Below are 25,743 nucleotides of genomic sequence, written 5' to 3'. Positions count from 1 at the left end.
AAACTTACGAAAAGATTTGCCAATTGGCTCTAGAAATACTGTAATTTACAGGATATTGTTCTATCCAGTTTAAGGAAGAAACAGCTGACCGTGTACTTCCTGGTGAAGCACTTATACCGGAATCCTTAAGGCAACGTCTAATCCATCCACCAATAATAGTAGCCAAAGCTGGTTTAACTTATCCTCTACATGTTAAAAACAATTCAGTGAGCTGTTCCCCTCTCTCTTAATACTAGACAATTCTAATAAACGTCTTAACCAGAAAATTACATCAATATTATGATCTGCCCCCGATAACAGCTTCAAACCTGACTGTTGAAATGAGTTGGTATCTGTTTTTGAACCAAATACAGGAATTAGGACTATACTATTACCATTGTCAATTAAATGTTCATTGTCACAACGCAGCAAAGTTAAATCATGTACCCTGCGCCTCGAGTATAATAGGATTAAAACAGCTGTTTTCTTGGTTACTTCAAACCAGTTATCTACCGGTGGAGAAGAATGTTGTAAATATTCTATGAGCACCCATGCATCCCAGATGGGTGCTTTCATGGGCACAGGTTTTGCTACTGAAATAGCTTTTAAATCGTGTTTTTCCACCAGATTCTGTGGTGTTTTTTCCTGAGAACTGAATTCACACATACTAGAAATTACAGATTTATGAACAAGAACCGATTTGAGGTATGCCCCAAAGGCTGAAGATCCTTTCTACTGCTAGGCTGAGTAAATCAGCATAATGTCGAGCTCGTCAATGAGGTCCAGTAGTGTCTTGGCTAGACAATGTAGGGTCAACGACCTGGTCCCTCCTTCTTTCTTGATGTAGGCCATAACTGTCCAGTTGTCGCTCTAGTCTGCAGTAATACTGTTGTATGTCTGAGTGTCTTGTATTTCATTCTTATGGCACCTATAACAGCGAACATTTCCTTTCAATTGCAATGTCATGACATCTGAAAACTCTCCAACTGGCCGATGACTTTGGAATCGTTTATTTGGGTTCCCTGTGCCTGGTCTGAGGCATCTGTGGCCAGGTAATATATCACTTGAAGTGGTTCGTGGATCAAGGACGGGATGTGCAGATTCTGTAGCCACCACTTTAGTTCTGTTGAAACCTCTTCTGGAATCAATAACTCTGTCTGGGGGCATAGTTTGAGTTTTTGTCAGTGTCTTTTTTTTGTGTTTTTTTTTTTGAGGGTAGTCAATGGATACACTTGTGTATTTGTTTTCGTATTAAATAAATTCAAAATATCTTGTTTATTTACGTTTATTTGAACACTGTTTATACCAAAAGTATACTTACTTATTACTCCATCAAAGTAAACAAAAGAAACTGGCTTATGCACTTTAATTAACAACTTCATCCAATCCACTGCTGACACATCAAAAATCTATCACAACATGAAGAAGAGAACCAACAGCAAGCCCACACAGGCATCACCCGACCCAGTGGCTGCCATCAACAAGTTGGAGGCCAAGATGAGCCAGGGGCTGGCCGCCTTTGATGCTCGCCTGGCCGCCACGAGCACCACCACTCCCAGCCTGGATCAGCTGGCAGCAGACTTTCGGAGCTTCAGGGAGTGCATGCTCCAAGCACTCGATCTCCTGAGGACGCAGATATCAGCTGTTGCCCAGGTCTCCGATGATCTCGACAACCAGGGGAGACGAAAGTTCCTGCTCTTCCGTGGTGTTAGTGATTCCCCTGATGAAGAGATCTCCACTGTTGTGACGGCTGTGTGTGTTGAGAAACTCGGTCTCAGTGACTTCAAGCAGTCCCAGATAAAACAGTGCTTCCGACTTCACAGTGGCTCTCATTCAGCGACAGACCGACCACGTCCCATTCTGGTCCGGTTTAGTGAGAGGGCTACAAGGGCACTTGTGTGGGACAAGAAAAAGGTGCTCAAAGGCACGGCGATCTCCATCTGCGAGTTCCTGACAGCGAGAAGACGAGACATCTTCCTTGAAGCCCGTCGCCGGTTTGGCATGAAAAACTGCTGGACACAGGATGGCAATGTCTTCCTCAAGTCTCCGGACGGTGGTCACAAGATCCGTCTCAACTCCAGGCAGGACCTCGACGCGATACCGGTGCCCGCCCAGACCCCGGCGCCCACACAGACCCAGGCAGACGGGGCATCTCGACCAGCACTGGACCGGGCTGCAAAAAAGACCAAATTAGGTGCTACAGGACACAAAAATGTGTGAGACTCTAAATTATTGATTTATAGTAAATCGTTTACCAACCTAATTTGTTTCCCAGTACACATTGTTGTAGGTATTAAGCCGCCTACTAAAAATAAGTCCAACCTGTCCACTTCATAAGTACCTATGTACGTAGTTACTTCAAGTTTCTTGATATGCCACAGCACCTTAGTTCTTATTGCTGTATTGTTTCTTATGTGTATTTGTAGCTAATATCCCTTTTGCCCCCGTTTTCTTGAAAATGTTTAATATTACACAGTACAGTCTTTTAAAATTACCTACCCGCAGCATTTTTGTTTTGTTGATTATTTTTGACTTTGACAGTGACAGTTTGGAACAGTGACACTGACAGATTTAAGTCATGTGATCGCATCTGTATAATGTTGCCACATGATATAAATGAAATTACTCACCTTTTTGCTCTGTGTTTTTTGTTTATATTCATTACATATCAATAAGTTCATGTTCTGAGAAACTATGTTTGTGTTGCAGGATCTCTTCTCATCTCAGTGCGCCGGCGGTGGATGTGGATAAAGTGTGTTTAGGTTACAGTAAATTGAGTAATAGTTATAGTAAATAGTAATTGTATAATAATTTTATAACATAAGTATTTATTATATATTATTTATTTATATTTCATCGTCATCGTCACATATATTATTACTTTTTAGCTTATGGATTTATCGATTGATTCTGATTTGTTTTACTCATTGGACTCGATTGATAACCTTTCAGATGCATCCAGTGACTGCGTTCATCTCAGTGATCTGCTTCACAACTCTTTTTCTCCATTCCCTAAGAATCTTAATCTCTGCCACATTAACGCTCAAAGCATTCCTTCCCATTACTCTGAACTTCTTTCAACCTTCACCAGTAGTTGTATTCATGCGTGCCTAGTGTCGGAATCATTCCTTAAACCGTCGCTGCCTACAACATCTTTCTCCTTGCCAGGTTACATTCTGATAAGAAACGACCGGATCGATAAGGGCTGTGGAGGGGTAGCTATTTACCTTCGTGCTGACATAAAGTACAAAATACTTGCAACTTCCTCGCCTCACTATAGCAAAGGTATGGAATTCATCCTCCTGGAACTCAATTTCAATACTGTGAAATTTATGTTGGGTGTGGTTTATGCCCCTCCCAATTCCGACTACTTTGACACGCTTGAACAACTGCTTGGCACACATCTGCCGGAATATGAACATGCGGTCCTCATGGGTGATTTTAACACCTGCCTTCTGCAAGATAACACCCGTTCCCGTAAGCTTCTTACATTAACTTCTTCTTTAAACCTACATATTCCTAAACTTGACCCCACTCACCACGTAAATGACTCTCATACCCTTATTGATCATATTTTAACTTCTAGCAGTGAACGGATTGCAACCCATGGGCAGTTTACTGCCTCTGGATTCTCCCATCACGATCTTATATTTGCTTCCTACAAGTTAAGAATTCCCAAAATGAAACCTAAAATAATATTTCAGCGTAACTTTGCGAGTATGGACCATGAAAAACTGGCTATCGATGCTGCTAGAACCGACTGGACACAAATAGAGCGTATCGACAATATCGATGATAAGGTCGAGTGCTTTAATAGCCTCGTCACCGACCTTCTTGATCGTCATGCGCCTCTCCATCCAGTCCGCATGAAGCGGCCCCCAGCCCCCTGGCTGACAGCTGCGATACGTAAACAGCAGGCATACCGTGACGCACTGCGCCGCAAACATAAGAAGGATCCATCGGAGGCCAACTGGAACAATTTCAAATTCGCGCGAAATCGCTGCAATCAGATGATCCGAAATGCAAAGCGCCGCCACATCCACTCGTCTGTTGAAAACTGTTCAGCCAAAAACCTTTGGCGGTTTCTTCACTCTCTGGGACTTGGAAGGTGTAGGAAGGACCTGCCACTGTCTGTTGACAAGGACGGGCTCAACCAACACTTCTCATCCCCTCCCCATATCCTGGATCCTCTCACTAAAGCACTCACTATCACCAACATTCAAGCCTTGCCAATCGTAGCATCTACTCCTTTCTATTTCACACCGGTTACTGAGTCAGATATTAAAAAGATTATCCTCTCTATCCCTAGCAAAGCAGTTGGCAGTGACGGCATTGGTCGTGACATGCTGCTTCCGATTCTCTCTTCTATCCTCTCTTCTATTACTTCCATCATCAATTTTTCTTTATCCTCAGGCACGTTTCCCCTCCTCTGGAAATTAGCCTTCATGGTCCCTGTCCCAAAAATTTCTGTGCCTGTGGAATTTAAACACTACCGGCCTATATCAATTCTCCCGTTTCTTTCTAAGGTACTGGAACGTGTAGTCTTGCGACAGTTCTCGTGCTTTCTCTCTTCTAACAATCTCTTAAACCCCCTTCAATCGGGATTTCGTCCATCCCACAGTACTTGCTCTGCTCTAATAAAAATTACTGATGACCTTCGTAAGGCTGTGGACGATAGCCAATTAACTCTCCTAACACTTCTTGATTTCAGCAACGCTTTCAACTGTGTGGATCATGATATCCTCCTGTCCATACTCCGTTCTCTTAATATATCTGGCTCTGTAGCCGAGTGGTTTTCTTCTTATCTGAGTGGTCGCCGACAACGCATCCGGGCCGATGATATTGAATCAGACTGGTGTGATGTCACAGCCGGCGTGCCCCAAGGTGGTGTCCTTTCCCCTATCCTTTTTTCAGTATTTATCAATACCCTTGTCACTGTCCTTAAGTTCACCTCCTACCACCTGTACGCTGACGATCTTCAGCTTTACGTTTCCTGTGGTCCCGGTGAAGTTTTAGAGGCTATTGACAGGATGACTGCTGATCTCGAGGCTGTCAAAACATGGACAGCAGCTTACGGTCTCCTAGTTAATCCCACTAAAACCCAAGTTATGTTTGTTGGCAGCAGGTATCACTTGGCTAGATTGCGAAACGGCCCACTACCACCAGTAACATTTGATGGAGTTTCCTTGAGTTACTGTAACAATGTTAGAAACCTGGGTCTTCACATTCAGAATAACCTGTCATGGGAATTGCAAGTTTCAGAAGTTAGTCGCAAGATCTATGCCTCGATGCATGGACTAAAACGACTGCAGAATTTCTTGCCGTACTCGACCAAAGTTACGCTAGTCAACTCCTTGTTGCTCCCTATTATTGACTACGCAGATGTGTGCTACCCTGATCTCACCGAAGAGCTACTTGATAAACTCGACCGTCTACTCAACTTATGCATTCGCTATATTTTTGGCCTGCGTAAGTATGATCACGTCTCTACATTTCGGAATCAACTCAAGTGGCTCAATATCCGTCATCGAAGGAATGCTCATATTGTTTCCCTAGTCTATGGTATAGTGTATGATCCTAATGCCCCTTCTTACTTAACAGAACGCTTCTCATTCTTCGACTCTACTGACCGTCCTCAACGGTCAAGTAGAAATATGATCTTTCGAACCCCAGAGCATAATGCGGCAGGGTATTCGGATTCTTTCACCGTGTCAGCGGTTCGCTTGTGGAACCAGTTACCATTGCATATAAGGCAATCGCAGTCCATTGAAACTTTTAAGTCTAAGGTTCGTCTGCACTACCTCCAGAAACAGAACAATCAGCTTAACTGATATAATACACATGTTTTGTTGTAAGTAGTATGTAAGTGTGATGACGATGATATTATTATATATATATAAAATATTATTTTAGTTAAGTATAGTATGTATTAGGTTTATGTATTGTATAGGTAACCTATAGGTATATATTTATTATACATGTATTATATACAAGTAAGTGTATTCTAGTGTTTGTAGGTATTTTTACAAAATTATCTTTCCTCTCAGTCTTTCGCACTACCTATAACTTTCTCCACAACACCCAAGGTTAGCTGGAAGAGAATGCTGTTAGCATTAAGTTCGCCTATGTACATAATTTTATTATTGTGCAATAAAGTATTTAATAATAATAATAATAAGTGTCTTTGCATAAAACGGCAATGCAGCCTTCCCCGGTGGGTGATGAAGGCTGCAAAGTTGAGTTTCCCTAAGAGGCGTTGTGCCTGCTTTAGGATCCAACTGCCACATGCCAACAGACGAGTAATTGACTGTTGAATACTGTCTGTCTTTGACGGTGGGAGGGACTTGCAGTTTGCGTGTATGTCCCAACCCACACCCAAGAAATCCAGGCTTTTTGATGGAGTCATTATGGATTTTTGAAAGTTGATGATCCATCCTAAGCTTTGTAGAAGATCTATGGTTGCTCTTGTGTGTTCTAAGAGGATCTCTCTCTTTGCACTGACTGACAAGGCATTAATCGGCGAGATATACAATTATGTGAAATCTTCGAGTCCTGAGGATTTCTGCTATCCAATTGGTGATTGTTGCAACCATTTGGTTTATCTGAGCAGTCATTCTTTGCAACATCTGTGTATGGAAACTTATTATGTTTTCTGCTGACGGTATAATCAGTGGTGGTTTCGTAAAAAAACTAGGATTCGAGCTGATTTTATTAGTTTTAGTACTACAGGTGGCACCATGAGTGATTCCCAAACGTGAAGGTAGTATTGAAGGCAGCCACCTACAAACGGCTATAAGTCATTTATTATAAGATTTTTCGAATTTATTGCAATGGGACTTGTTTTTGTTATCGAACTTTTTGTCTCCCCCTCCTGCTTGAAAACCACGAAAGGGCATTGGCTTATAAGACGGATGAGCAGAGTGTGCCGGGGGCACGGGATGTACCGACTGTAACGGCCTAGCACTGCGGGCGGGTTATCTTGTCGGCGATGTAAAGACCGATAACCCTGACCTTGAAGTCGAAGGTTGTGGGTCAGTGTTATATTTCACGGTAGCACGCTTTAACTTGTCAATACCGCCTATTTTATTGATGTACTCTGCCAGCATTACTGGGTTAAATAAATATTCAGATGACGGTGGAATATTGTCAACGCCCTGACTGATATATTTATCGCCAATAAGTTTCAAAAGTGCCCCCCTACGTGCCGCAATACATTCGTTCCGCTTTCCGCAAATAATCTGTAATATATCCTGAGACACTAGTTTATACTTAGAATCCTTATCAAAAATTTCTTTCATTTTCGTATACAAGGTAGAAGCTGTTATCGGTTCATTGACCTTTGACGCCCAGTCAATAACATTTTGCAGTGAAGAATTAACTATTTCATTTTGAGTTAAAAATGCATTCGATAATGCTGCAATACTACGCTCCATACGAGGCCAGTTAATAAAGGAACTCGACTCGTCGGCCAGGCTAGCCAATTCTTCGTTAACTTTTAAGTCTACGAACGCGGGACACGCTAAATATTTCTTTTGGGTGTCAGCATATCGCACAGACTTCCAGTCACTTTTGTTAAAGTGTTGATGTTCCACAAGTTTAGCCACTCTATGAGATGGCGCCGCCGGAACTAACGGTTCTTTTATGGAAATTGATAAATTACACACCTCGTCATTTGATTGTGGTGGAAGTAAAAATTTTTGTGGCTTTAGTTGGTTTTCCTTATTTGCACTCACTAAGTCAGATAATTGACTTACCAGCTGCTGCGACAGAACTTCAAACCTTGTATCGAGCCCAGAAGAACTCGATGAGCGGACACGGGAGCGGGGTGCGCCCCGGCGGCGGCGGTGGCGCGGGCGCGAGCGCGAGCGCGCGCGACGGCGGGACGCGCGGCGCGTGCCGCGGCGATCCTTGCGGCTGCGGCGCGCGCACTCTGATGAGCTGCTGGCCCTGCTCCTGCTGCTGCCACTCCGAGAACCATGGCTTCGGGAACTCGACGTATCTCGACGTCTCTTACGAGAGCGAGAGGGCGGCGGCAGGAGACGCGTGGGCGTGGCGGGGGCGGCGGCCGCGCGGTCCGGGCGCGGCGCCGGGCCGCCCGCCTCCTGCACTTGCGTGTTGTGTTCCTCTGGTGCGCCTGCTACGGGGGACCGCAGCATGTACACCACACACTCATTTTCTTCGGAAAGGCAAGCGTCATTTTGACTTGCGGAAAACACTTCCGCGGTCGAATTGCACTCATCTGACACTGCATCCATCTTAATTTTGGTATTTTCACACAACACGCGAGACGCGAACAAAATCTTGTTGGAAATTTGCTAATATTTCAGTTAAAACAAGATTTTGAAAAAACTGCAATGCGTACGACTATAAGTTGGACGCAATAATGGCGGAAAATTCACCAACTTGACGGCTAGAAAGGACGCCGCCCGAGTGCTTGACCAATGAGAAGCGTGGAATTTAGGCGCGAATATTTGAAAACTGCAAGTTGGCGTGACGATAAGGGAGATGCTATCTCATAACATGGATTTCAGATGTCGCTACGGAACACATAATGATTGATAATTAATCAAGTCCATACCAAAAGCAACAGCATCACTTCCCAGCCAGCACGCCACGGCGGCGTCGTCGCTCAGACGCGCGGTCTCGGCGGGCGCGTACCCGCGGCTCGCTGCCGGCGTGAGTTGAGTGATGAATTGCGCGCGCTGTTCGATGGTGGAACAGACTACGCTCGCTTCCGACGGGGTGGAATCTGAGTCGATTTTTATCTGGAATTTGACAATGTGTAGTGTGTGTTGTTATACTTGTTATAGTGACTAACATTTGCTTTTTCGTGAGGTATTTCTCAGTTTTCAGAGGTTACACAGCCAAAAGCCAGTGGCTACACAGATTTGTGCAAAACTGTTACATGTTTTTAATCTAATGATTTTATATGCAAATAAAGTAAAAATACTTTAGTAAAACTCACAGTAAAGCCCCTCTGTGCCTCATTATGCAGCAAGTTCTGCGTGGTGGTAGACACGAGGCGGGCGCGCAGTTCGCGGCCGTCGCGGACTATAATGAGTGCCCCCGACGAACAGCGCACTCGTACGCGCTCTTGCACGTGACCGTCGCTCCTGTGGGGTGGGTGTGCTGTTAGTTAAAATGAATTTACGAGTTTTTCTATTCTTATACTCATCATTTAGGGCCAGTTTTTTGATCCCTAGTTAACTCAACCAATGGTCAAAAATGGCTACCATTAGTTAAAAACCAACGAAATTCGTATGCAGATGTCATGCTTGACACGTGACTTGACTAATAGTTAAAGATGACCACGGATCAAAAAACTGGGCCTTAGTGTGTGGCGACTTCTAGGCCGTTGGGGGGGGCTATCTAGACCGACCTTACATATAATGTAGGTAACCGGTGTTGGTTGAAATATGAAGGCTAAGAATATTTTAATAGACGATTGTCGCATTATGCATAACCTTTTAGGTCTTACCAAACAATTTTGACCGTATCGTCGTCATCCTTGCTGGATTTTGTTCCATCAGGCATGTCAATGCTCATTACACTGAAAGAAAAGCAATATCGATTAATTTTGAGTTTTGATGCATCAACAATAACAGTTAATCGAATTTGGCAAGTGATGAATAGTTTTATTATTAGTACGTGATTAAAACATACCCATTAACTTGAGTCTTTTTCTCTCCTTCTAATGATTTGTTAATATTGAGATCTCTCGCTTTCTTGAAAGTGTCGCGTTTTGGTGTTGCCAACGTGCTGAAACAAAGAATATGCTAATAAATACTGTTTCTACTTTTTATTTCTAATTATCTTTAGTGTTGGTGACTATTATTGCATGTTAAATAATGCAGCTGAGATTTTAAATTTCAATAGAAATTAGCAAGTAAAATAATCTAACACTTTCATACAGTCTATAAAGCTAGCTCTTAGTATAATGTTGATTGTACTCACTCGTTGATGCCGCTGCCGCTTACGGACGACAGTTGCTTGCGGAGCCGCCCCACTTCATCACGCAACTCCCTGGATATTGGAAATAACGTTATCATTTTATGAAGTCGATTTTAAAGCTATTTTACAGAAAGTATTAGGTATACAATTTTACGTTGCGTTTTATCCAAATTCCAACCATCTTCATTGATATGAAACATAATAATAAAATCCATCACTTTATGTAAAATTTATCGGAGTATTATCACACTACAGATATCATCATCATGCTCTTTTCAACACTTTACGAGAAACTTATCCGACACGTTTCACACTGCACCATCTTTTAACAAAAGTGACATCATCTGTTTGAATTGTATTGGTAATTACCTGTTGGCGCGTCGCAGCGGCGGCGAGCCGGCCGAGCCGCGCGCCGGCGACTTGCCGAACCACTTGTGAGACTTCTTGTGCTTGCCCTCCTCTATCTTCGTCTGGTAAGTATGGACAAGTTTGTTTTAGTGTTATTTCTATAGCATTCTTAATACGAGTATTTATGGGAATTATAACAAATAACTACTATTGTCTGATGTAGCCCTCATACCCGCTGGACCGACGACCTTAGGTGGATGAGGACGTCCGATTACCGAGTGTTGTGGCGCTCCTTGGGAGAGGCCTATGTCCAGCAGTGGATGATTATCAACTGATGATGATGATGATGTGTGATGGAGTATATCCCGCATCATGAAATATCGGACATTCTACATATAACTCTTCTATAATACGCACATAAACATTTTATACAAGTGCAACTACAGAATATTTTGTTCATCAGTACCTGCAAGAAGTCGATGAGCTTGGCCTGCTGCCGCAGCGTGGCGTCGGCCTTGGTCTCGCGCGTGCGCCACCACGCCGCCGCCGCGTCCGCCGCCTCCTTCAGCGCCGCTATCTCCTCCTACAATATTGGAACAAAAAATATTTATTACTACGGTAATTAGGATTAATGTGAAACCGCTTTCAACGAAGCCGCCGACAGCTGAATTTTAATAAGAGGCTATTTAGTTTTAAATATCTTTTCCCTGTAATTTTTGTGTTCACTAAGAATACATGGTGTCGTTTTTCCTCTGCCCTATAGTCGAGCAGTACACAACAGTTTTCCATCATTGTCGGTTAACAATAGCCGTACTGCTTCTGTTTACGCATGCTGTCCAGATATATAGTGTTAAAAAAATAAAAACGCTTACAGCTAAAGAAACAGTATGACAATCGAGGACGGACTTCTGCTATCTCACCCTATTCATAGGTCTGTCCTCCTTCTTACTTCCAAAACAAAACATTCGTAAACAAAAAAAATATCGAAATGACTAGCTGACACACTCCCACTACCCACTACTATAGCTGCATCATCATTCATCATTCGTCACAGCATATATGTAGATGATTGTTGCAGCGCTCGTGTGTTATGAATTACGACGGCCGCACCGTCGTTGATGGCTGTACAGTCAAATAAAAGCAGCACGACAATTTTTGCCACAATGGTTGCAGACGAAACGCCAATCTAACTATATTCACTAGACATATGCAGTAGTCCACTCTACCTGTGCATCATTAAGCTGCTGCTGCAGCTCCATGGCCATGGCGGTGGCGTCCTGCTATTCGAGACCAAACATTTTCAAAATTGGTAGAGGAAAAATGTATCGTAGTGACTCCACTCCCCTTCGGCTTACCCACTACTATAGCTTCAGTAGTCCACTATACCTGAGCTATAAACTATCTACAGTAGTGACTCTACCTGTGCATCATTAAGCTGCTGCTGCAGCTCCATGGCCTGGCGGTGTCGCTCGGCGGCGCGTGTCCTCAGCGCCGCACACTCCTCTTGCAGAGCATGCGAGTGTCTCCCCGCGCCCGCCAGGCACTGGGAGAGGGATTGACGCTCGTCCTCTGACGAGGAGAGTTGGGATTCGAGTGAGGCGATGCGGTCGGTGCGGTCGTCTAGACGGTCCTGTGGGGAAGGGGGTGCTGATGTGAAATTGAGTAGAGAGCAAGAGTTTACCTAATAATGGTAAAACAATATGAAATTTAAGTAGAGTGAAATGATCTGGATTGTTAAGATGTAAATGTAACGTAAAACTGGCGATCATGATACGCAACCACTGTTACGAGGCTATAATACGAAAATCTGATACGGAAAAATGATACAAATATGGGCTAAATTTTAGAGCAGTAATTCGTAGGCAACGAGACAAGAAAAACGCCCATACTGAAATTAGCCCTAAAGAAGTAAAAACTACAACATACCCTCAAAACATCAATCTCGTTGAGCGCCTGCCCCAACTGCTCCTTGGCCTCCTCGCACTCTATCTCTGTCTCGCGCAGCTTGCTGTCTCGCTCCACGGCCGCGCGCTCCGCCGCCGCCAACTTGACGGAGCAAGACGATAGCTCGGAGCGAAGGGACTCCACCTCTTTCTGTGGAAGTAGGTGGCATGTTAGTGGCCAGGATTTTTTACGAAAGAGGTTGCATGATCGGTGTCGTTGATTTTAGAAAAGAGGTTGATATACATGTATAATTAAATATAGGGGTTTGTTATGCTGGCTGGAAATATTAACAACATCGAATAAAATAATAACTTAACAGTAGCGAAAGAACCGAAGCTTGTTTACTGTGTTGCTATTGGTCCCCGTAATTTATTACTGCGTTGCAATGGGGACTACCGTTTTTTTGCTCACCAGTTGATGCCACTGTCGACTGAGGTCAAGAGGTCTAGCTGTCAAACTTATCAAAGGCGACTTTATCTATTACTTATACTTTTTATATTATAAAATCTTGAATCTCATAAGTTTAGAAGCGTCCGTAGTCGAGCTGGCTTCAGTGATCGTAACTGATCACTGAGGTTAAGCAACAACTGGCACGGTCAGTCGTTGGATGGGTGACCGATTCAAGTGGTTCTTATCTGGACGCTTCCGTGTTTCGGACTGCACGTTACGCCGTGGGTCCCGGTTGCTGCTTCGGCAGCAGTCGTTAAGCCTAGTCAGGGGCCTTCATCATCATCATCATAAGGCCTCTCCCAATAAGGAACGCCACAACACTCGGTCCTCAGCCTTCCTCATCCAACCTTGCCGGTTACCCGCCTAAGACCGTCAGTCCAGCGGGCAGGAGGGCGTCCCACGCTGCGTTTTCCTGTTCGTGGTCTTCACTTTAAAATTACTGAACTCGAGAACTCGAGAACCCGTCTACCCCAACGGTTATCGGTTCTTCGGCAGATATGACCAGCCCACTGCCACTTCATCTTGCATATATTATTTTTGATAGCTATGTCGGTAACCTTAGTCCTCTGACGGATAACCTCATTTCTAATACGATCCATCAGAGAAACCCCAAGCATAGCTCTCTCCATAGCAAGCTGAGCAACTTTAAATCGGTAGACCAGTCCTACCGTCAGTGTCCACGTCTCTGCACCATACGTCATCACTGGCAGGTCACAGTGGTTGAAGACTTTTGAATTGGCTCTGAGGCCTTCGGGCAGCTTGAAAACATCTGACGTCGGGTTGCCCACTTACCCAACAACTTCAGTGCATTGTACTCATTCAAAAACGGCGATACGGCTCGCGACCTATCACGTGAGTACAAATGTACAGCGAAAAGCTGGTGACACGCACCTCTGACTACCCCTTCGGGGTTACAGCCGTGACCATATATGTATGTATGTATGTCATAAGCTTATTAATTATAAATAATTAATAACTATCATCATACCGAGTTACTATGCCGCAATGTTGTGCAGTTCCGCTATGTTCGGAAAGAAAAGGAGGATACATGTATTCGGGCCTCTTTTCCTTAATTCAGCTTTCAAAGCGTGCACATTCTTCGACAAATAATCCATATTTGCGATAATTTTGTGAAATGAGATCACTTTTCAACAGGGAAATGAACGAAAATATAATTTAATGTTACGAAGCCCGCCAAATTATACCACTGAAAACTAGTGAAAAGTAAATGTCACTTGACCTCAGTCGACACCAGCGCCCCTAGCGGCAAATTCACACGCGTTACTTCCCATTGGTCCTTACAATGACCCATCACTCTGTCAATATCGGAAATGTGCCTCAGCACTCTTTTGTTAAAAATGAAGAAAATACTATATTTATGAATTTATCTATCCTAACTAATATTATAAATGCGAAAGTAACTGTGTCTGTCTGTCTGTCTGTCTGTCTGTCTGTCTGTCTGTCTGTTACTCTTTCACGCCAAAACTACTGAACGGATTTGAATGAAATTTGGTATACATACGGTCTAGACCCTGGGAAAGAACATAGGCTACTTTTTATCCCGGAATTCCCGCGGGAAAACTTTTTAAGGCGAAGCGAAGCGCGCGGGAACAGCTAGTAATTAATAAATGTTTTAATTAATCAGTAATTAATAGTTGAATAAATACCTCTAACTCCTTGTTCTTTTGCTCGTGCAGGTCCGTGAGTCGCTCCAGGTCTGTGAGCTGCTCCTCCATCAAGCTGCACGCCTCCTGAAGAGCCTTGCTGTTCTGTAATTAACACATAATGTTGGCGATCACATTTCTAAAAGATAAATGTATAAAGAGGGAAATGAAAATCGTCGATCGACGTCGTGATGATAGATGCAGAAGCAGAATTGAATAGCGATATGGATTACATTTTACATTATTCGGAGATTGAAAATTCTTAATCAGCATCTGATATCGCGAGGGATGCGTGAAAACATCCCAAAATAGCAGAGTGACCTACAATCACTGGAATGTAGGTAGACAGGGGATAAACCCATTTGTTTTTGGGATTGGATGATTGGAATAACACTCTCTTGTCAATTTACATTAAAATAGCCTCGTTTAAGTATGCCATCTACGAACCAAATAGACCGCTCTGCCGCATTCTTCAAGCCCCTGATCTGCCGTGGGGCACGGGACCTTAACCAACCCCACTGGCATCCGCAAGCTACCACCGCGATAAAACCCATCGCGCCTAGTACTCTGCCAAAACTTATTATTCTTCTTTATCCATATCTTTTGAAGATTAACCGGTTTAATTTCTGAATTCACTAAACTCTGTTGTGACTTCAATTTGTTCTCAGCGTCTGCTTCTAAAAAATCCTGCACTTTCTTCCTTAGAGACGCAAATTGCCTACGCTCCATATTTTTTATTGTTACATTTGTTAATTTACAAGACGACTGTTACAGAGTGTTAAAACGAAAGACTAGAATTGTTTCCGGAAATCAAAATGCATTATTATGGTAGGGAGGGAAAACAGCTATGATGGAATATAACTTAAACAATAAACAATGGTATGTGTTATAAACACAGTGTGATGATCTGATGATATATGAACTTATGAAGTAATCATTGAAATCAATGTACGGGACGCAAGATATCGATGCTTAATCATATCGGGATCCTAACGGTTTCGATACGAATAACCTGGTTTAGTATAAAGAGACTGTAGCTCTTTGTCGTCCTCCTAAATTAGCATTAAGCCCACCTTTTGTGCATTTATTATATATTTGTGCAATAAAGAATTAAATAAATAAATCCTCTTGTTGTTCTGCTCTGATTAAACCCTTCTCAGCTTCTTACTATATTGTAGCTTACTGCGCATGTTCCACGTCTATTTGCTACCTAGTGTACATATTACTACTAGTTGCGGCCACATTGCGTATTTGCCACGACAGTTCTATGTCAACATATTTATCCCATTACTCTTCACAATATAAATGGCCACGCAAGCTATAATAAATCATAACATTTATATCCCTTGAAAAGCCGCAATGAATACTAGGTATTATATTAGTTACCTGCACGAGGCTAGCTGCCTCGGCAGGTGCACATAAACCTGACCCCCCCTCTCATAGTAACAATGCTTCTGAGAGGGGTCAGATTTCTCTGCCTTGTACATTACACCGGTGATGCCGCAGCACGCAATCATTGGCTCACGCTCGGTTTCTATTCGTCTATCGCAGAAAGGACGCGCTCGAAATAGTCTAATTTCGCGGAAATGGCCGTCATTTCGGTCATGTTACGTAGTTACTACAGCAGTATACATAATTATTAATTTTATATTAGTTACCTGCACCAGACTAGCTGCCTCAGCCCTCGCGGCGGCGGCGTCGTCCCTTAGTGCGGCGCGCTCGCGGCCCCCCAGCTCCTCCTGTTGCTCCGCTCTGATGCGCCGCTTCTCGCTGTACTGGAGCTCGCTCTTCAGCTTCAGGATGTCGTTGCGTGACCTGCGATGAAGAGTAAGGCCTTAGAAATAGGTTATGCGCCGTCAGATAAAAAAATATCACATTCTCACAAAAACTCGCTCTCAGGTATAACGCGCGTGGATAAAGAAGGAATTTGAAAATGGCGGTCGGAATCACATTATCTTGCTTTATATGTAGAACAGTCTATCTTTCCTACTCCTACCTAGAACAACCAACTGAGAATAACCTAGAAAACTCAAAAAACCTTTTATCATAATTATCTTACCTATCAACCTCCGCCGAAGCCACCTCGTGTTCCTTCATCAGCCTCTCCAACCTCTTCTTCGTCAATTCCAACTCCTTGCTAACACTCTCACAGCGGGGCCTAAGACTGTCCACTTCAGTCTGCAACGCCGCGGCCTTCTGTTCCGCCGCCTTGCGTAGTTCCGTGGCGCGGTCGATCCGCTCTTCGAGTCGTTTTAGCTCCCTCTCCGATGTCTTGTGTGTGACAGAGAGGTCGTTCAACTCGCGCTCCTTGCGCCATCTCTCGAGGTTGGCCGTTCTCGCTTCTTGCCGTAATGCCGCCATCTCTTCTGTACGTGCCTGGTGATAATTTTGATATTAAGTTGAGTAATTAATGGATGTAAACAAATAATACTTGTTGGTTATAGACGGATATGACCGGCCCACGTTCACTTCAACTTACGAATTTTAAGAGCTTAGTCTATAACTGGCTGTATTCTAGGCTAAATACATAAATGATTGCTGCTGCGATCGATAACCCTGTCATCTTTAGAAGATTGGCTACGAGGAATATATGTGACGAAGCTTCTCGAATACTGCTCTACCTAGTTGGATGCGCCTAGCCAACTCCTTCTAGAAGTATCTAACCAACTGCAATGCAGTGAAGTGCAACTGCAATGAAGTGCAACTGCAGTTGCACCTCGGCCCTGGCCAGCTGTTCTTTCTCACTCTAACTAACCTGCAACTGCGCCTCGGCCCTCGCCAGCTGTTCCTTCAATAGCTGCACTTGCGCACCGCTGTGCGCGTCCTCGCCCACGCTCTCCGTGTCGCTGTGCGCGTCGCTGTGTGCGTCCTTCTTGCGGGCTTCTAGCGCGCTCACCTCGCGCTCTAGTTGCCGGACTAGTTGTTCCAGAGAGTTCACCTGTGGGGGAGATAATATGCGTTATATCGAGGGTGCCTTTAGATTTCGGTATACGTTGCAGTGACTTGTGTTTTATAGTACATACACACTGCTGTTTATAGCCTTCTTACGAACTCCTTATTGCCACTATTTATTCACGCAATAATGCCAACAATAACTGGTACGTTCCCTTGATGCCTGGCGTTTTTATCAGCAGCGCTTGTTGCTCTTGTACCCGAGTCGTGCACGCACTCCGTCAGGCGCCGCTCGGTTGAAGCACACTTAAAATTTAACCTCTGCATAACAAGGTGTATCTAGAATCTTCACCACTCTTGCAACTCTTACCCTAACGACGTAAGGTGTACAATATCTTCTCCCGATGCCGTGCGTTCTCCTCGGCCGCACTAACAGCCCTAGAATCCGCATCATTCACTCACTCTTGCAGATGCCGTTGGCACACAATCACACTCTGTCGTTTAGTTAGAAACTGGCAACTCTAACTCTAATCCTCACGCAATAAGATGTAAAATACCTTCTCCCGATGCCTGGCATTCTCCTCAGCCGCACTGGCTGCTCTACTATCCGCATCATTCACTCGCTCCTGCAGGCGCCGCTCCGTGCGTGACGCCAGCTCTTCTAGCGCCGCCTCACGACGGTGCACTTCTGCGAGTTCTGATTGTAACTCCTAGGGTGAATAAGAGTAAGGTTAACTAAAATATTGCACTGTTTTGGAATAAGTAGTTATAAAGTTACCTAGCGTTTCAACGTTTTAAGTTTGAAAATGGGGGCGGTACAGCAGTTCATTTTAGATTTTTTGATCGTTAGCAATAGTTGGTGGAAGTGTTAGTTCAATTGCATGTACTTCACGTTCAAAAGCATTTCGCAAATCCTCTTTTTTTAAATATAGTGTAACTCTATTATAAATTTTATTTCTACGCTCTTAAGGCCCAGAATACCGCAACATACCTGTACTTGCGCCAGCAGCGCGGCGGACTTGACCTTTTCTTCTGTAAGCTGCAGCTGCGCCTGCCTCAGCTGTTCGGAAGACGCTTCCGAAACGCGCTTCTTGTCGCTGTAGCACTCCTGTTTGCAGGGAGAGTATAAAGTATAAGATTAGAGAAAACTGTTTACTGGATTATATGAATTCTGCATTTTTTAAAGGCAAATATCCAATCGGCCATTCGTAATCTTCGGTTGAAAATGTGTCAAGTGTGTTAGGATTATTTGGCATTTACAACTGATGGAATTGAAAGTCCTCTCCTTTACTGTAGACACACTTGGGCACAACTTGTATAACCTCCTGCATAGTAGCTTGACGTCAGTGAGATGGAATGTCGAATATATACACATATTTTTAACTAATTTATGTTAATTACCTGTACCCTCCCCAGCTCCTCTTTCACACCACTCAATTCAACCTGGAGCGTGCGGTTAGTCTGCTCGGCCTGCAACAGCTTCCTCTCCGCCTCGTCTTTAGCCCGCGTCTCCTTGGCGGCGGTGGCCTCGGCCGCGGCGATACGGGCGCCGACCGCGCGGCTGTCCGCCTCGCAACCGCTGAGCGTCTGCCGCCGGAGGGCGCGCTCTTTCGCCATGGATTCCTGTTGAGTTTTTAATTTGTTTTTAATATATAAAGATTGAAAGCACATCTCCTTTTTAAGCTGTTTTAACAGCGTGTGGGATTCATCACGCATGCGGGATTGCGCCGCACAAATTACGAATATGCACGTGACACGCGGGAAAATGGCGGCCATCCCGCGTGCGTGATAAAATCCGTATGCTATTAAAAACAGCTCTACTACATCTACGCAATAAGTACTCCATCCATCATATCTCATTGTGACTTACTATAATTCAGTTACGACTGGAAACAAGTACAGTTCAAAATAGGGAGATGGTACTGTGGACTTTACTACATTGTTATCTGTTTCTAATCTACCAACAACTACAGTTTGAACTGGTGTTTCTATCTACTGTAAACTCACAATAGGCCGCACGCTGATTTCCGTCAGTCTTCTGTGACTCAAATCTTGTACGTAGCCTATTATCTCCTGAATAACAAGAATATTTTTGAAAAAAACAATTAAAAAAGTGTACATTGAATGCAATACTTCTATGATTTTCATCCATGTAAAATGTTAGAAAGTAAGAAACGTAGTACGGTTACGGCCATACGGCTATACGATAATATATATAATTCTATTTTAAAACCTTGATCAAATTTATATACCCTCTTATTCTGAAGTCGGTTATAAAGAGCGCGTTTTGTTTAATGTTTATTATCTAATGATCTCACCTTATAATGCCTCTGTTGTGCTCTAGCCGAGTCCGCAGCCGCTAAGTTCCTCTCACATTGCGCATTCATCTCTTCAACCTTCGTCTCCAACCTCTTTTGTTCTTCACGCAACAAGTTCCGTTCCACCTCCATCTCAGCCACTTTCGCCTGCATTCTTCTGAGCTCTGAGTTGGCGCGCTCCTTGGCCGATGACGTCATTTCCTGTATGGTTCGCTCGAGCGACATCCGCTCTTGTTTGTCTATGTCCAGTTCGCGCTCGAGTCGCCTGCGAGAGAGATTTTATGATATTTTATTATTTTTTTTATTAAATTCGCTGGTGAAAACCTCGCTGGTTGCCTTCCTAAATGTTTCGCATAACTATGATGGCATTTCATAACCATGATATACTTAATAGAAATGCTTGGAATATTTCAACTGCCAGTGAATTTAATTAATTATAAACTTACGATTATAAGTAGTACAAGAAGGCAACCGATTCAGAAGCACCCCATTTCCAATTAAAAATAAAATAATCGACGAAATTTTCTGGCGGGGAACGTAGCTCTGCAATCGCGCATTGGTGGATATAGTCATCGTCCAAGGAATGCTATGACATTGAGTTAAATTGAGTCGGTTTTTTATTCAGTTGCATTCATTCCAGCTAAGCGTTCAGCCGCCACATTTCAAAACGGCGCTGTTTTGGGAAACGGCTCGCCGTAATATAATATGGCTCATTACACGATCCGGCTGTGATATATCTACACATATAACGTACTTATTCTGAGCACTGAGCGCCGTGATCTCTGTCTGTATCTACGTGTAACGTACTTGTTCTGAGCACTGAGCGCCGTGACCTCCGCCTGCAATGCCGCCCGCACTCGCTCGGCCTCCGCCTCGGCGCCGCGGCGCGCGTGCTCGGCGTCCGCCGCCGCCGCCGCCTCCGCCGCCGCCAGCCGCCCCTGTAGGGAGGCGATCTCGCGCGCACGCATTACTGCTAGCTTCTCGGCTGACCTGGGGGAGGAAGTTGCTTATTTGAATATACAGAGTGTGGCATAATGGTATACTAAGCAGAAAGTGGGTGACTCAGCTGAGTATACCACTTTTGGACTGTACAAATAATATGTGGATTTAAACGAAGTGGTTGTTAACCTTACCTAGGTTATACAATCAGAATCGACTGGTTCTTCTTGCGTGTAAAAATTTTCCAGACAAAAAAGAATCAACTTTAATAGCATTCTGGTTGGGCTGGTAAATCTTCCCGAGTGCAGGTGCAAGGGCATCAACTAAAAAGGGTATGTATGAACTGATATCGGTACGGCTGAATATTTCAGTTGAAGGTGTAAATGTTAGTTTACTTGAAGGTGGCGAGGTCGATGGCGGTGCAGTCGTGCGACGCGTTGAACCCGCCGCCGCTGATGCTGTCCTCGTTGTCCTCCGGAGCCACGTACGAGAAACCTGAAGCATCATGATAAGAATATGATGTCGATTCTGAAGACACAAATTAAAATTTTAATGCTGTCAAAACCTTTAATTCTTTGTTTAAAATTTGACTCTATGGGTGTTCCGTAAATCTCATTTTACACTACCACAACACAAATGTAATGCCGAATTAATGATAATGTTGCGTTTACGCGACAGCGGTCTAATGGGACATGTCATAAAATATATGCATACCTCTTTGAATAATCAAATATAAATGCGACGACGCAAACGCACTAATGGTTCTTCGCCACTCACCAACGAAGGGCAGTTGCCCGGCAAAGGGCGCGCGCGTGCGGAAGGGCGCCTGCGGGGCGGGCGGCTTCTCGCGGGGCGCGGGGGCGAAGCACGACGCGTCCTCCGGCCCGCGCAGCGAGGGGACCCACGGGGGCGCCTGGAATTATACAAGTTAGTTAAAACGATAAATAAGTCGCCAGGGCAAAATCACCTAGTCATACGCGTATAACAAACAGTTTCGTGGATGGTACAATATTTGCTATGATAGTTTTTCTTTCAACTATATTCCATTTCACGAGGAAAGACATCTGATACAAACAAAAACTACCCTTATTCGAATGTAATAAGGGTTCTGTCAGATGTCTTTCCCCGTGAAACAAGGTATAGGAGACCAATAATATCAATATGGTCCCCTATGTGCAATGATTGTGACATTGATTCACAATAAAATACCAAAATGGCGGTAATTTTGATTCTGTCCTTGGAACTTATAAACAAATGGCGAGAGCATTTGTAGCGCGTCAATGCGCCAAGGCGCCAATAGAGTCGCTCAGTTTTAACGTACCTCGGGAAAGTCGGGAACCTAAAAATGACTCCCTAAGTTCCCTAACTTATTCAACCAAACTGTAAACGTCCATACCTGGTCCCTAATAGTGTGCATGGTCAAGTGCTTGAGCGCGGGATGCTGCAACGTGTCCAGATAGTTGAACCGCTTGGAGGCGTGCACTCGGAGTAGACCCGCCACCAGCGCGCGCCACTGCGGGGACGGGGGCGCGGGGGGCGGGGCGAACGGGAGCTCGGCGGGGTCTGAGCGCTCGTATCTGGGGGTGGGAGGGTTGGTGGTTTTGTTTGTTGGAAATCTAAACGTGGTAAGAACTCTATGCTTAGGCATTGCTCATTTTACAAAGGATGGATGTATATTTGTATATTTCTATATTTAATCGTCGTTAGTGATCTTACACGATGGGTACTTTATAATACTCAAGGTAGTACTGACCAACGTTACGGACTGTAACGTAACATGTTACACAGCGAGCATTTACGCAGTCAGTACGTAGTGTTACGAGGAAACCAGCGAGCAACGAGCCGATTTTAGAACAAAGCGTTGCATAACATTTTCGCTGGGAATGTTACATTACAGTCCGTAACGTTGGTCAGTACCCACCTTTAGTCTGTGGCACATATTCCATTGGAACTCGATATATACCACAAAAATGAGCTCACCTCTGTATATTACTAAGTATAAGCGCGACAGAATCATCATCATCCGAGGAGAAGGGCCGCCGCAGAGTCACCAGCTCGAACGCCACCACGCCCAGCGACCAGTAGTCGCACGCCGTCTGGACAAAAAACCAACAATTGAGTTACAATATAAGAGCGGAAGAGATGTAGTGAGTTGTACCATCACCAGGATTTTTTTGATTATGTATATCTTTTTTTTTCTATGTTAAGATTTTGTGGTACAAATTGATATCCATCATCCAGCCTTTGCTAGCCTTCTTCTGCTGTAGTCTTGTGTCAGTATAGAGGTCATCATTGCTGTAGTCTTGGGGCACTCTAGAGGTCAACGGGTCTTCATAAATTTGCGCTACTCCTGCATAACTTCGGCTGGACTTTTGACCTCGTTCCAGCTCTTGCAAAGCCCTAATTTGACAGTAATTTCTCGGTCTCTTTAATTCCGATAAAGGATGGATAGATTTTGAAGCTGAAGGGTTCAGTTTCTGAATTTCTAATAGTTTACGGGCAGTAGATATGAATAATAAACAGTAAACACAACTTTACAAAACCGTCACACCGTGCTGTTAGTGGCTAGTGCTACCTATACAATCATTCCGTGTGCATATTCAAACTCTTTTCAATTTCATGCCTAAATTCATTACAATCTAACTACAAAACGGCTCGAAAGCGAGTGCCAAGTTAATATCAGCTCTAATTAGGTAAGTGTAAGTACCAAAGTTAATTATCCTGCCAGTGTCGTCTAGATTCACGTAAATTCTTATAATGTATAGAGTACTCATGTTATTTGAAAACTTTTATAGGTGCTGCACCCATAGTTACATACAATCAAAGTCTGCACTTTATATGAAGACAAAGCTAATAAAAGTTTAAAGTTGCGTTGTGTGTTTTACCTATAGGTAAGTTTTTTTATATACATATAGCTTATGAGCCAAGAGCTTTCCTTTTCATAGGAATTTAAGCAGCCCTTTAGCCCAGTGTGTTTGCCTTAATAGCATGCTTGCAACACACAGTACGCCAACCATCAGTAAACTACATTATTTTCCAGCTCGAGCCTACGCTGTTTTATAGTTAACTCATGGTTGTTGCACAGAACACAAGGCACGTGACTCATTCCTCCACCGACACTCCCTACTAAGAGCTGTGTAAGTACACCGTGGACGTAATGGACGACGGTGCGATTCTGGGGACGGCTTTATAATGGACATAAGCGCCCAGCACCGATTGGTTTAGTCGGTGCAATGACAGTCTATGGACCTTGAAGACGACTTTTCACACTATTCAGCGCTGTTCAGCACTAACAGCCATAATCATAGAAAAGTTATAGGACGTTTTAGCTAATAAACTGTTTCGTCCCTCTCTGTCAAATAATAAATGTATTGAAGAACGGAATATTAGTCAACCCTTGGCCTGCCAGGTAGCTGTAGTCCTAGTATATTTAAGCCCCACAAGGTCCCCAGAATCGCCCCACCCCCAACCACAACAAGCAACGCACAGCGGGCGCGGGCGCGAGCCCCCGGCAACAGTCGAGACAGACGGCGTGTCGCGCGGCGCAGGCGGCGGCCGCCAGCAGCTCGGGCGCCACGTAATCCGCCGTGGCGGGCGGCGGCGCCGCAGCGTCGGAGGACAGGCGGGTGGCGGAGCCGAAGTCGCCTAGTTTGATGTGGCCGCATCTGGGGAGAGGTTGGATTGTAAAAGGGAAAGGCGCTGTGGTGGTGGTGTAGCTGATACTCTTGCGGTGCAATTCTTTTCAATGAAGGTCTATATGACGTCCTCTTATAAAGTTAAATGAAGAAACTAGATTTGGCACATCAAGATGGTGTGAACCCGATGGCTGCAGTCCAGCGTGGTGGTAAATGGTCCAAGCTTAGAAATGCAGTTTAGACCTTGACGATATGATTATAAAAGTTCCATTCCATTTAGAAAAACTCAAATTTACCTTGGTAGGTAGTGAAAAAAATCGTTGTTTTATAAATACTCAACGTTCATAGTAAACTGAATTCGATTTGAGTCTTTCGTCAAACACAATAACAGATGTAGTCCAACTCACCGATCCAGCAATATATTATGCGGTTTGACGTCGCGATGCACGAAACCTAGATTATGCAACGTGCGCAGCGCGTGCGCAGTCTCCGCGACGTAGAATGCGGCGTCTCGCTCGCACAGCGGCTCCGAGCGGCGAGAGAGAAGAGAGGCGAGGTCGCCGCCCGAGCACAGCTCCATCACTAGGTACAGGTTTGTGTTGTCCTGGGGAGGATCAAGTGATGATGATCAAACATATTGTGATGATTCATGATAATTTGATATAAATGATTTATGCCAGAACAAGGGATGTATCGATAAAGGCTTCAGCTATCATTTCAACTATCGTATTAGAAAACTTTGTGATACTGAAACATAAATTAGTGTGGTGAGAATAAAATATCTGAAAAAGTGGCACTTTGCCAGCTGCAGATATTCTTCTTCTTAGCGCCTCGACATCTAGTCTTTGTGGTGACAGAATTGCCGTATGTTTCTATCTTATATGTCTGTAGCTTACAGACGTCACTGGGAATATACCTTTTTGTACAGCCGATATTAGGACAGGCGATCCGAAACGACGGCCTCAGTATACGTAGCGTGAGTGATATTATACCTGGAAGGCGTACTGCAGCTTGGGCAGGCAGGGCGCGGCGGCGGCGGCCAGCACGTCGCGCTCGTCGCCCGCGCACGCCGCGCGCCGCGCCGCCGCCTCCTTGCGCACGACTTTGAGCGCGTACACGTCGCCCGTCTGCTTCTCACGCACCATCTGGGCACATATTATGTGTATTTAAGTAACCCTTTATTGCAAAAATATATAAATAAGTGTAGAGAGGGTGGACTTAATGCTAAAAGCATTTGCTACCAGTCAACCCACAGGTGTACAGGAGAAACTATGTTAAAAGTGTGCAAAGAAAACTAAAAATACATTTTTAATGTCTATTACATAAAAGAAGTTAGGTTGGAGCAAAGCAAACACCTGAAGCAGATGTTTTATTTTATTTTTCTATATAATAATGCCATGGAGTGCACACTTCTCATGCACCATTATAGGTTTATCAGTAACTTCACCTCTTTAGTAAATGTTTAAACACAATTATGTATTTAAATATAATACTTACATGAACATCTCCAAAGTGTCCTCTTCCAATAACTTGAAGTAATTCGAAGTCAGCGATGCAGACCCTCGTCCTGCGCAACTCCGCCAATGTGCTGCGGTCTGAAGTAAAACAGTATTAACAAATATA

General features: G+C 44.1%; 1 protein-coding gene and 1 long non-coding RNA gene across 2 annotated transcripts in view; both read right to left on the bottom strand.

Annotated features, from left to right (window-relative positions):
• Window positions 1-25,743, bottom strand: part of LOC105384047 (citron rho-interacting kinase) — a 30,585-nt gene that overhangs the window by 3,960 nt on the left and 882 nt on the right. The window contains exons 2-28 of the mRNA XM_048626570.1: window positions 25,618-25,715; window positions 25,113-25,265; window positions 24,528-24,724; window positions 23,973-24,150; window positions 22,466-22,581; window positions 21,882-22,062; window positions 21,263-21,398; window positions 20,881-20,980; window positions 20,354-20,536; window positions 19,547-19,811; window positions 19,236-19,301; window positions 18,630-18,851; window positions 18,220-18,336; window positions 17,786-17,938; window positions 17,092-17,274; window positions 16,396-16,712; window positions 15,995-16,151; window positions 14,340-14,441; window positions 12,205-12,372; window positions 11,699-11,908; window positions 10,745-10,861; window positions 10,300-10,400; window positions 9,934-10,002; window positions 9,643-9,738; window positions 9,458-9,529; window positions 8,945-9,092; window positions 8,558-8,744 (exon numbers count right to left, since the gene is read on the bottom strand). Coding sequence (XP_048482527.1) covers window positions 8,558-8,744; window positions 8,945-9,092; window positions 9,458-9,529; window positions 9,643-9,738; window positions 9,934-10,002; window positions 10,300-10,400; window positions 10,745-10,861; window positions 11,699-11,908; window positions 12,205-12,372; window positions 14,340-14,441; window positions 15,995-16,151; window positions 16,396-16,712; window positions 17,092-17,274; window positions 17,786-17,938; window positions 18,220-18,336; window positions 18,630-18,851; window positions 19,236-19,301; window positions 19,547-19,811; window positions 20,354-20,536; window positions 20,881-20,980; window positions 21,263-21,398; window positions 21,882-22,062; window positions 22,466-22,581; window positions 23,973-24,150; window positions 24,528-24,724; window positions 25,113-25,265; window positions 25,618-25,715 — 4,092 coding nt within the window. The remainder of the gene's footprint in view (window positions 1-8,557; window positions 8,745-8,944; window positions 9,093-9,457; window positions 9,530-9,642; window positions 9,739-9,933; window positions 10,003-10,299; window positions 10,401-10,744; window positions 10,862-11,698; window positions 11,909-12,204; window positions 12,373-14,339; window positions 14,442-15,994; window positions 16,152-16,395; window positions 16,713-17,091; window positions 17,275-17,785; window positions 17,939-18,219; window positions 18,337-18,629; window positions 18,852-19,235; window positions 19,302-19,546; window positions 19,812-20,353; window positions 20,537-20,880; window positions 20,981-21,262; window positions 21,399-21,881; window positions 22,063-22,465; window positions 22,582-23,972; window positions 24,151-24,527; window positions 24,725-25,112; window positions 25,266-25,617; window positions 25,716-25,743) is intronic.
• Window positions 1,331-2,300, bottom strand: LOC125489680. The gene is made up of 2 exons (XR_007267165.1): window positions 2,239-2,300; window positions 1,331-2,152 (listed from the first exon to the last, which is right to left on the bottom strand). It is a non-coding gene; the product is annotated as an uncharacterized LOC125489680 (long non-coding RNA).

The sequence above is a fragment of the Plutella xylostella genome, chromosome 16 (genome assembly GCF_932276165.1).
Source record: "Plutella xylostella chromosome 16, ilPluXylo3.1, whole genome shotgun sequence".
NCBI lineage: Eukaryota > Metazoa > Arthropoda > Insecta > Lepidoptera > Plutellidae > Plutella > Plutella xylostella.
The sequence above is the reverse complement of the archived record's forward strand: the minus strand, read 5'-3'. Positions and strand labels throughout refer to the sequence as shown.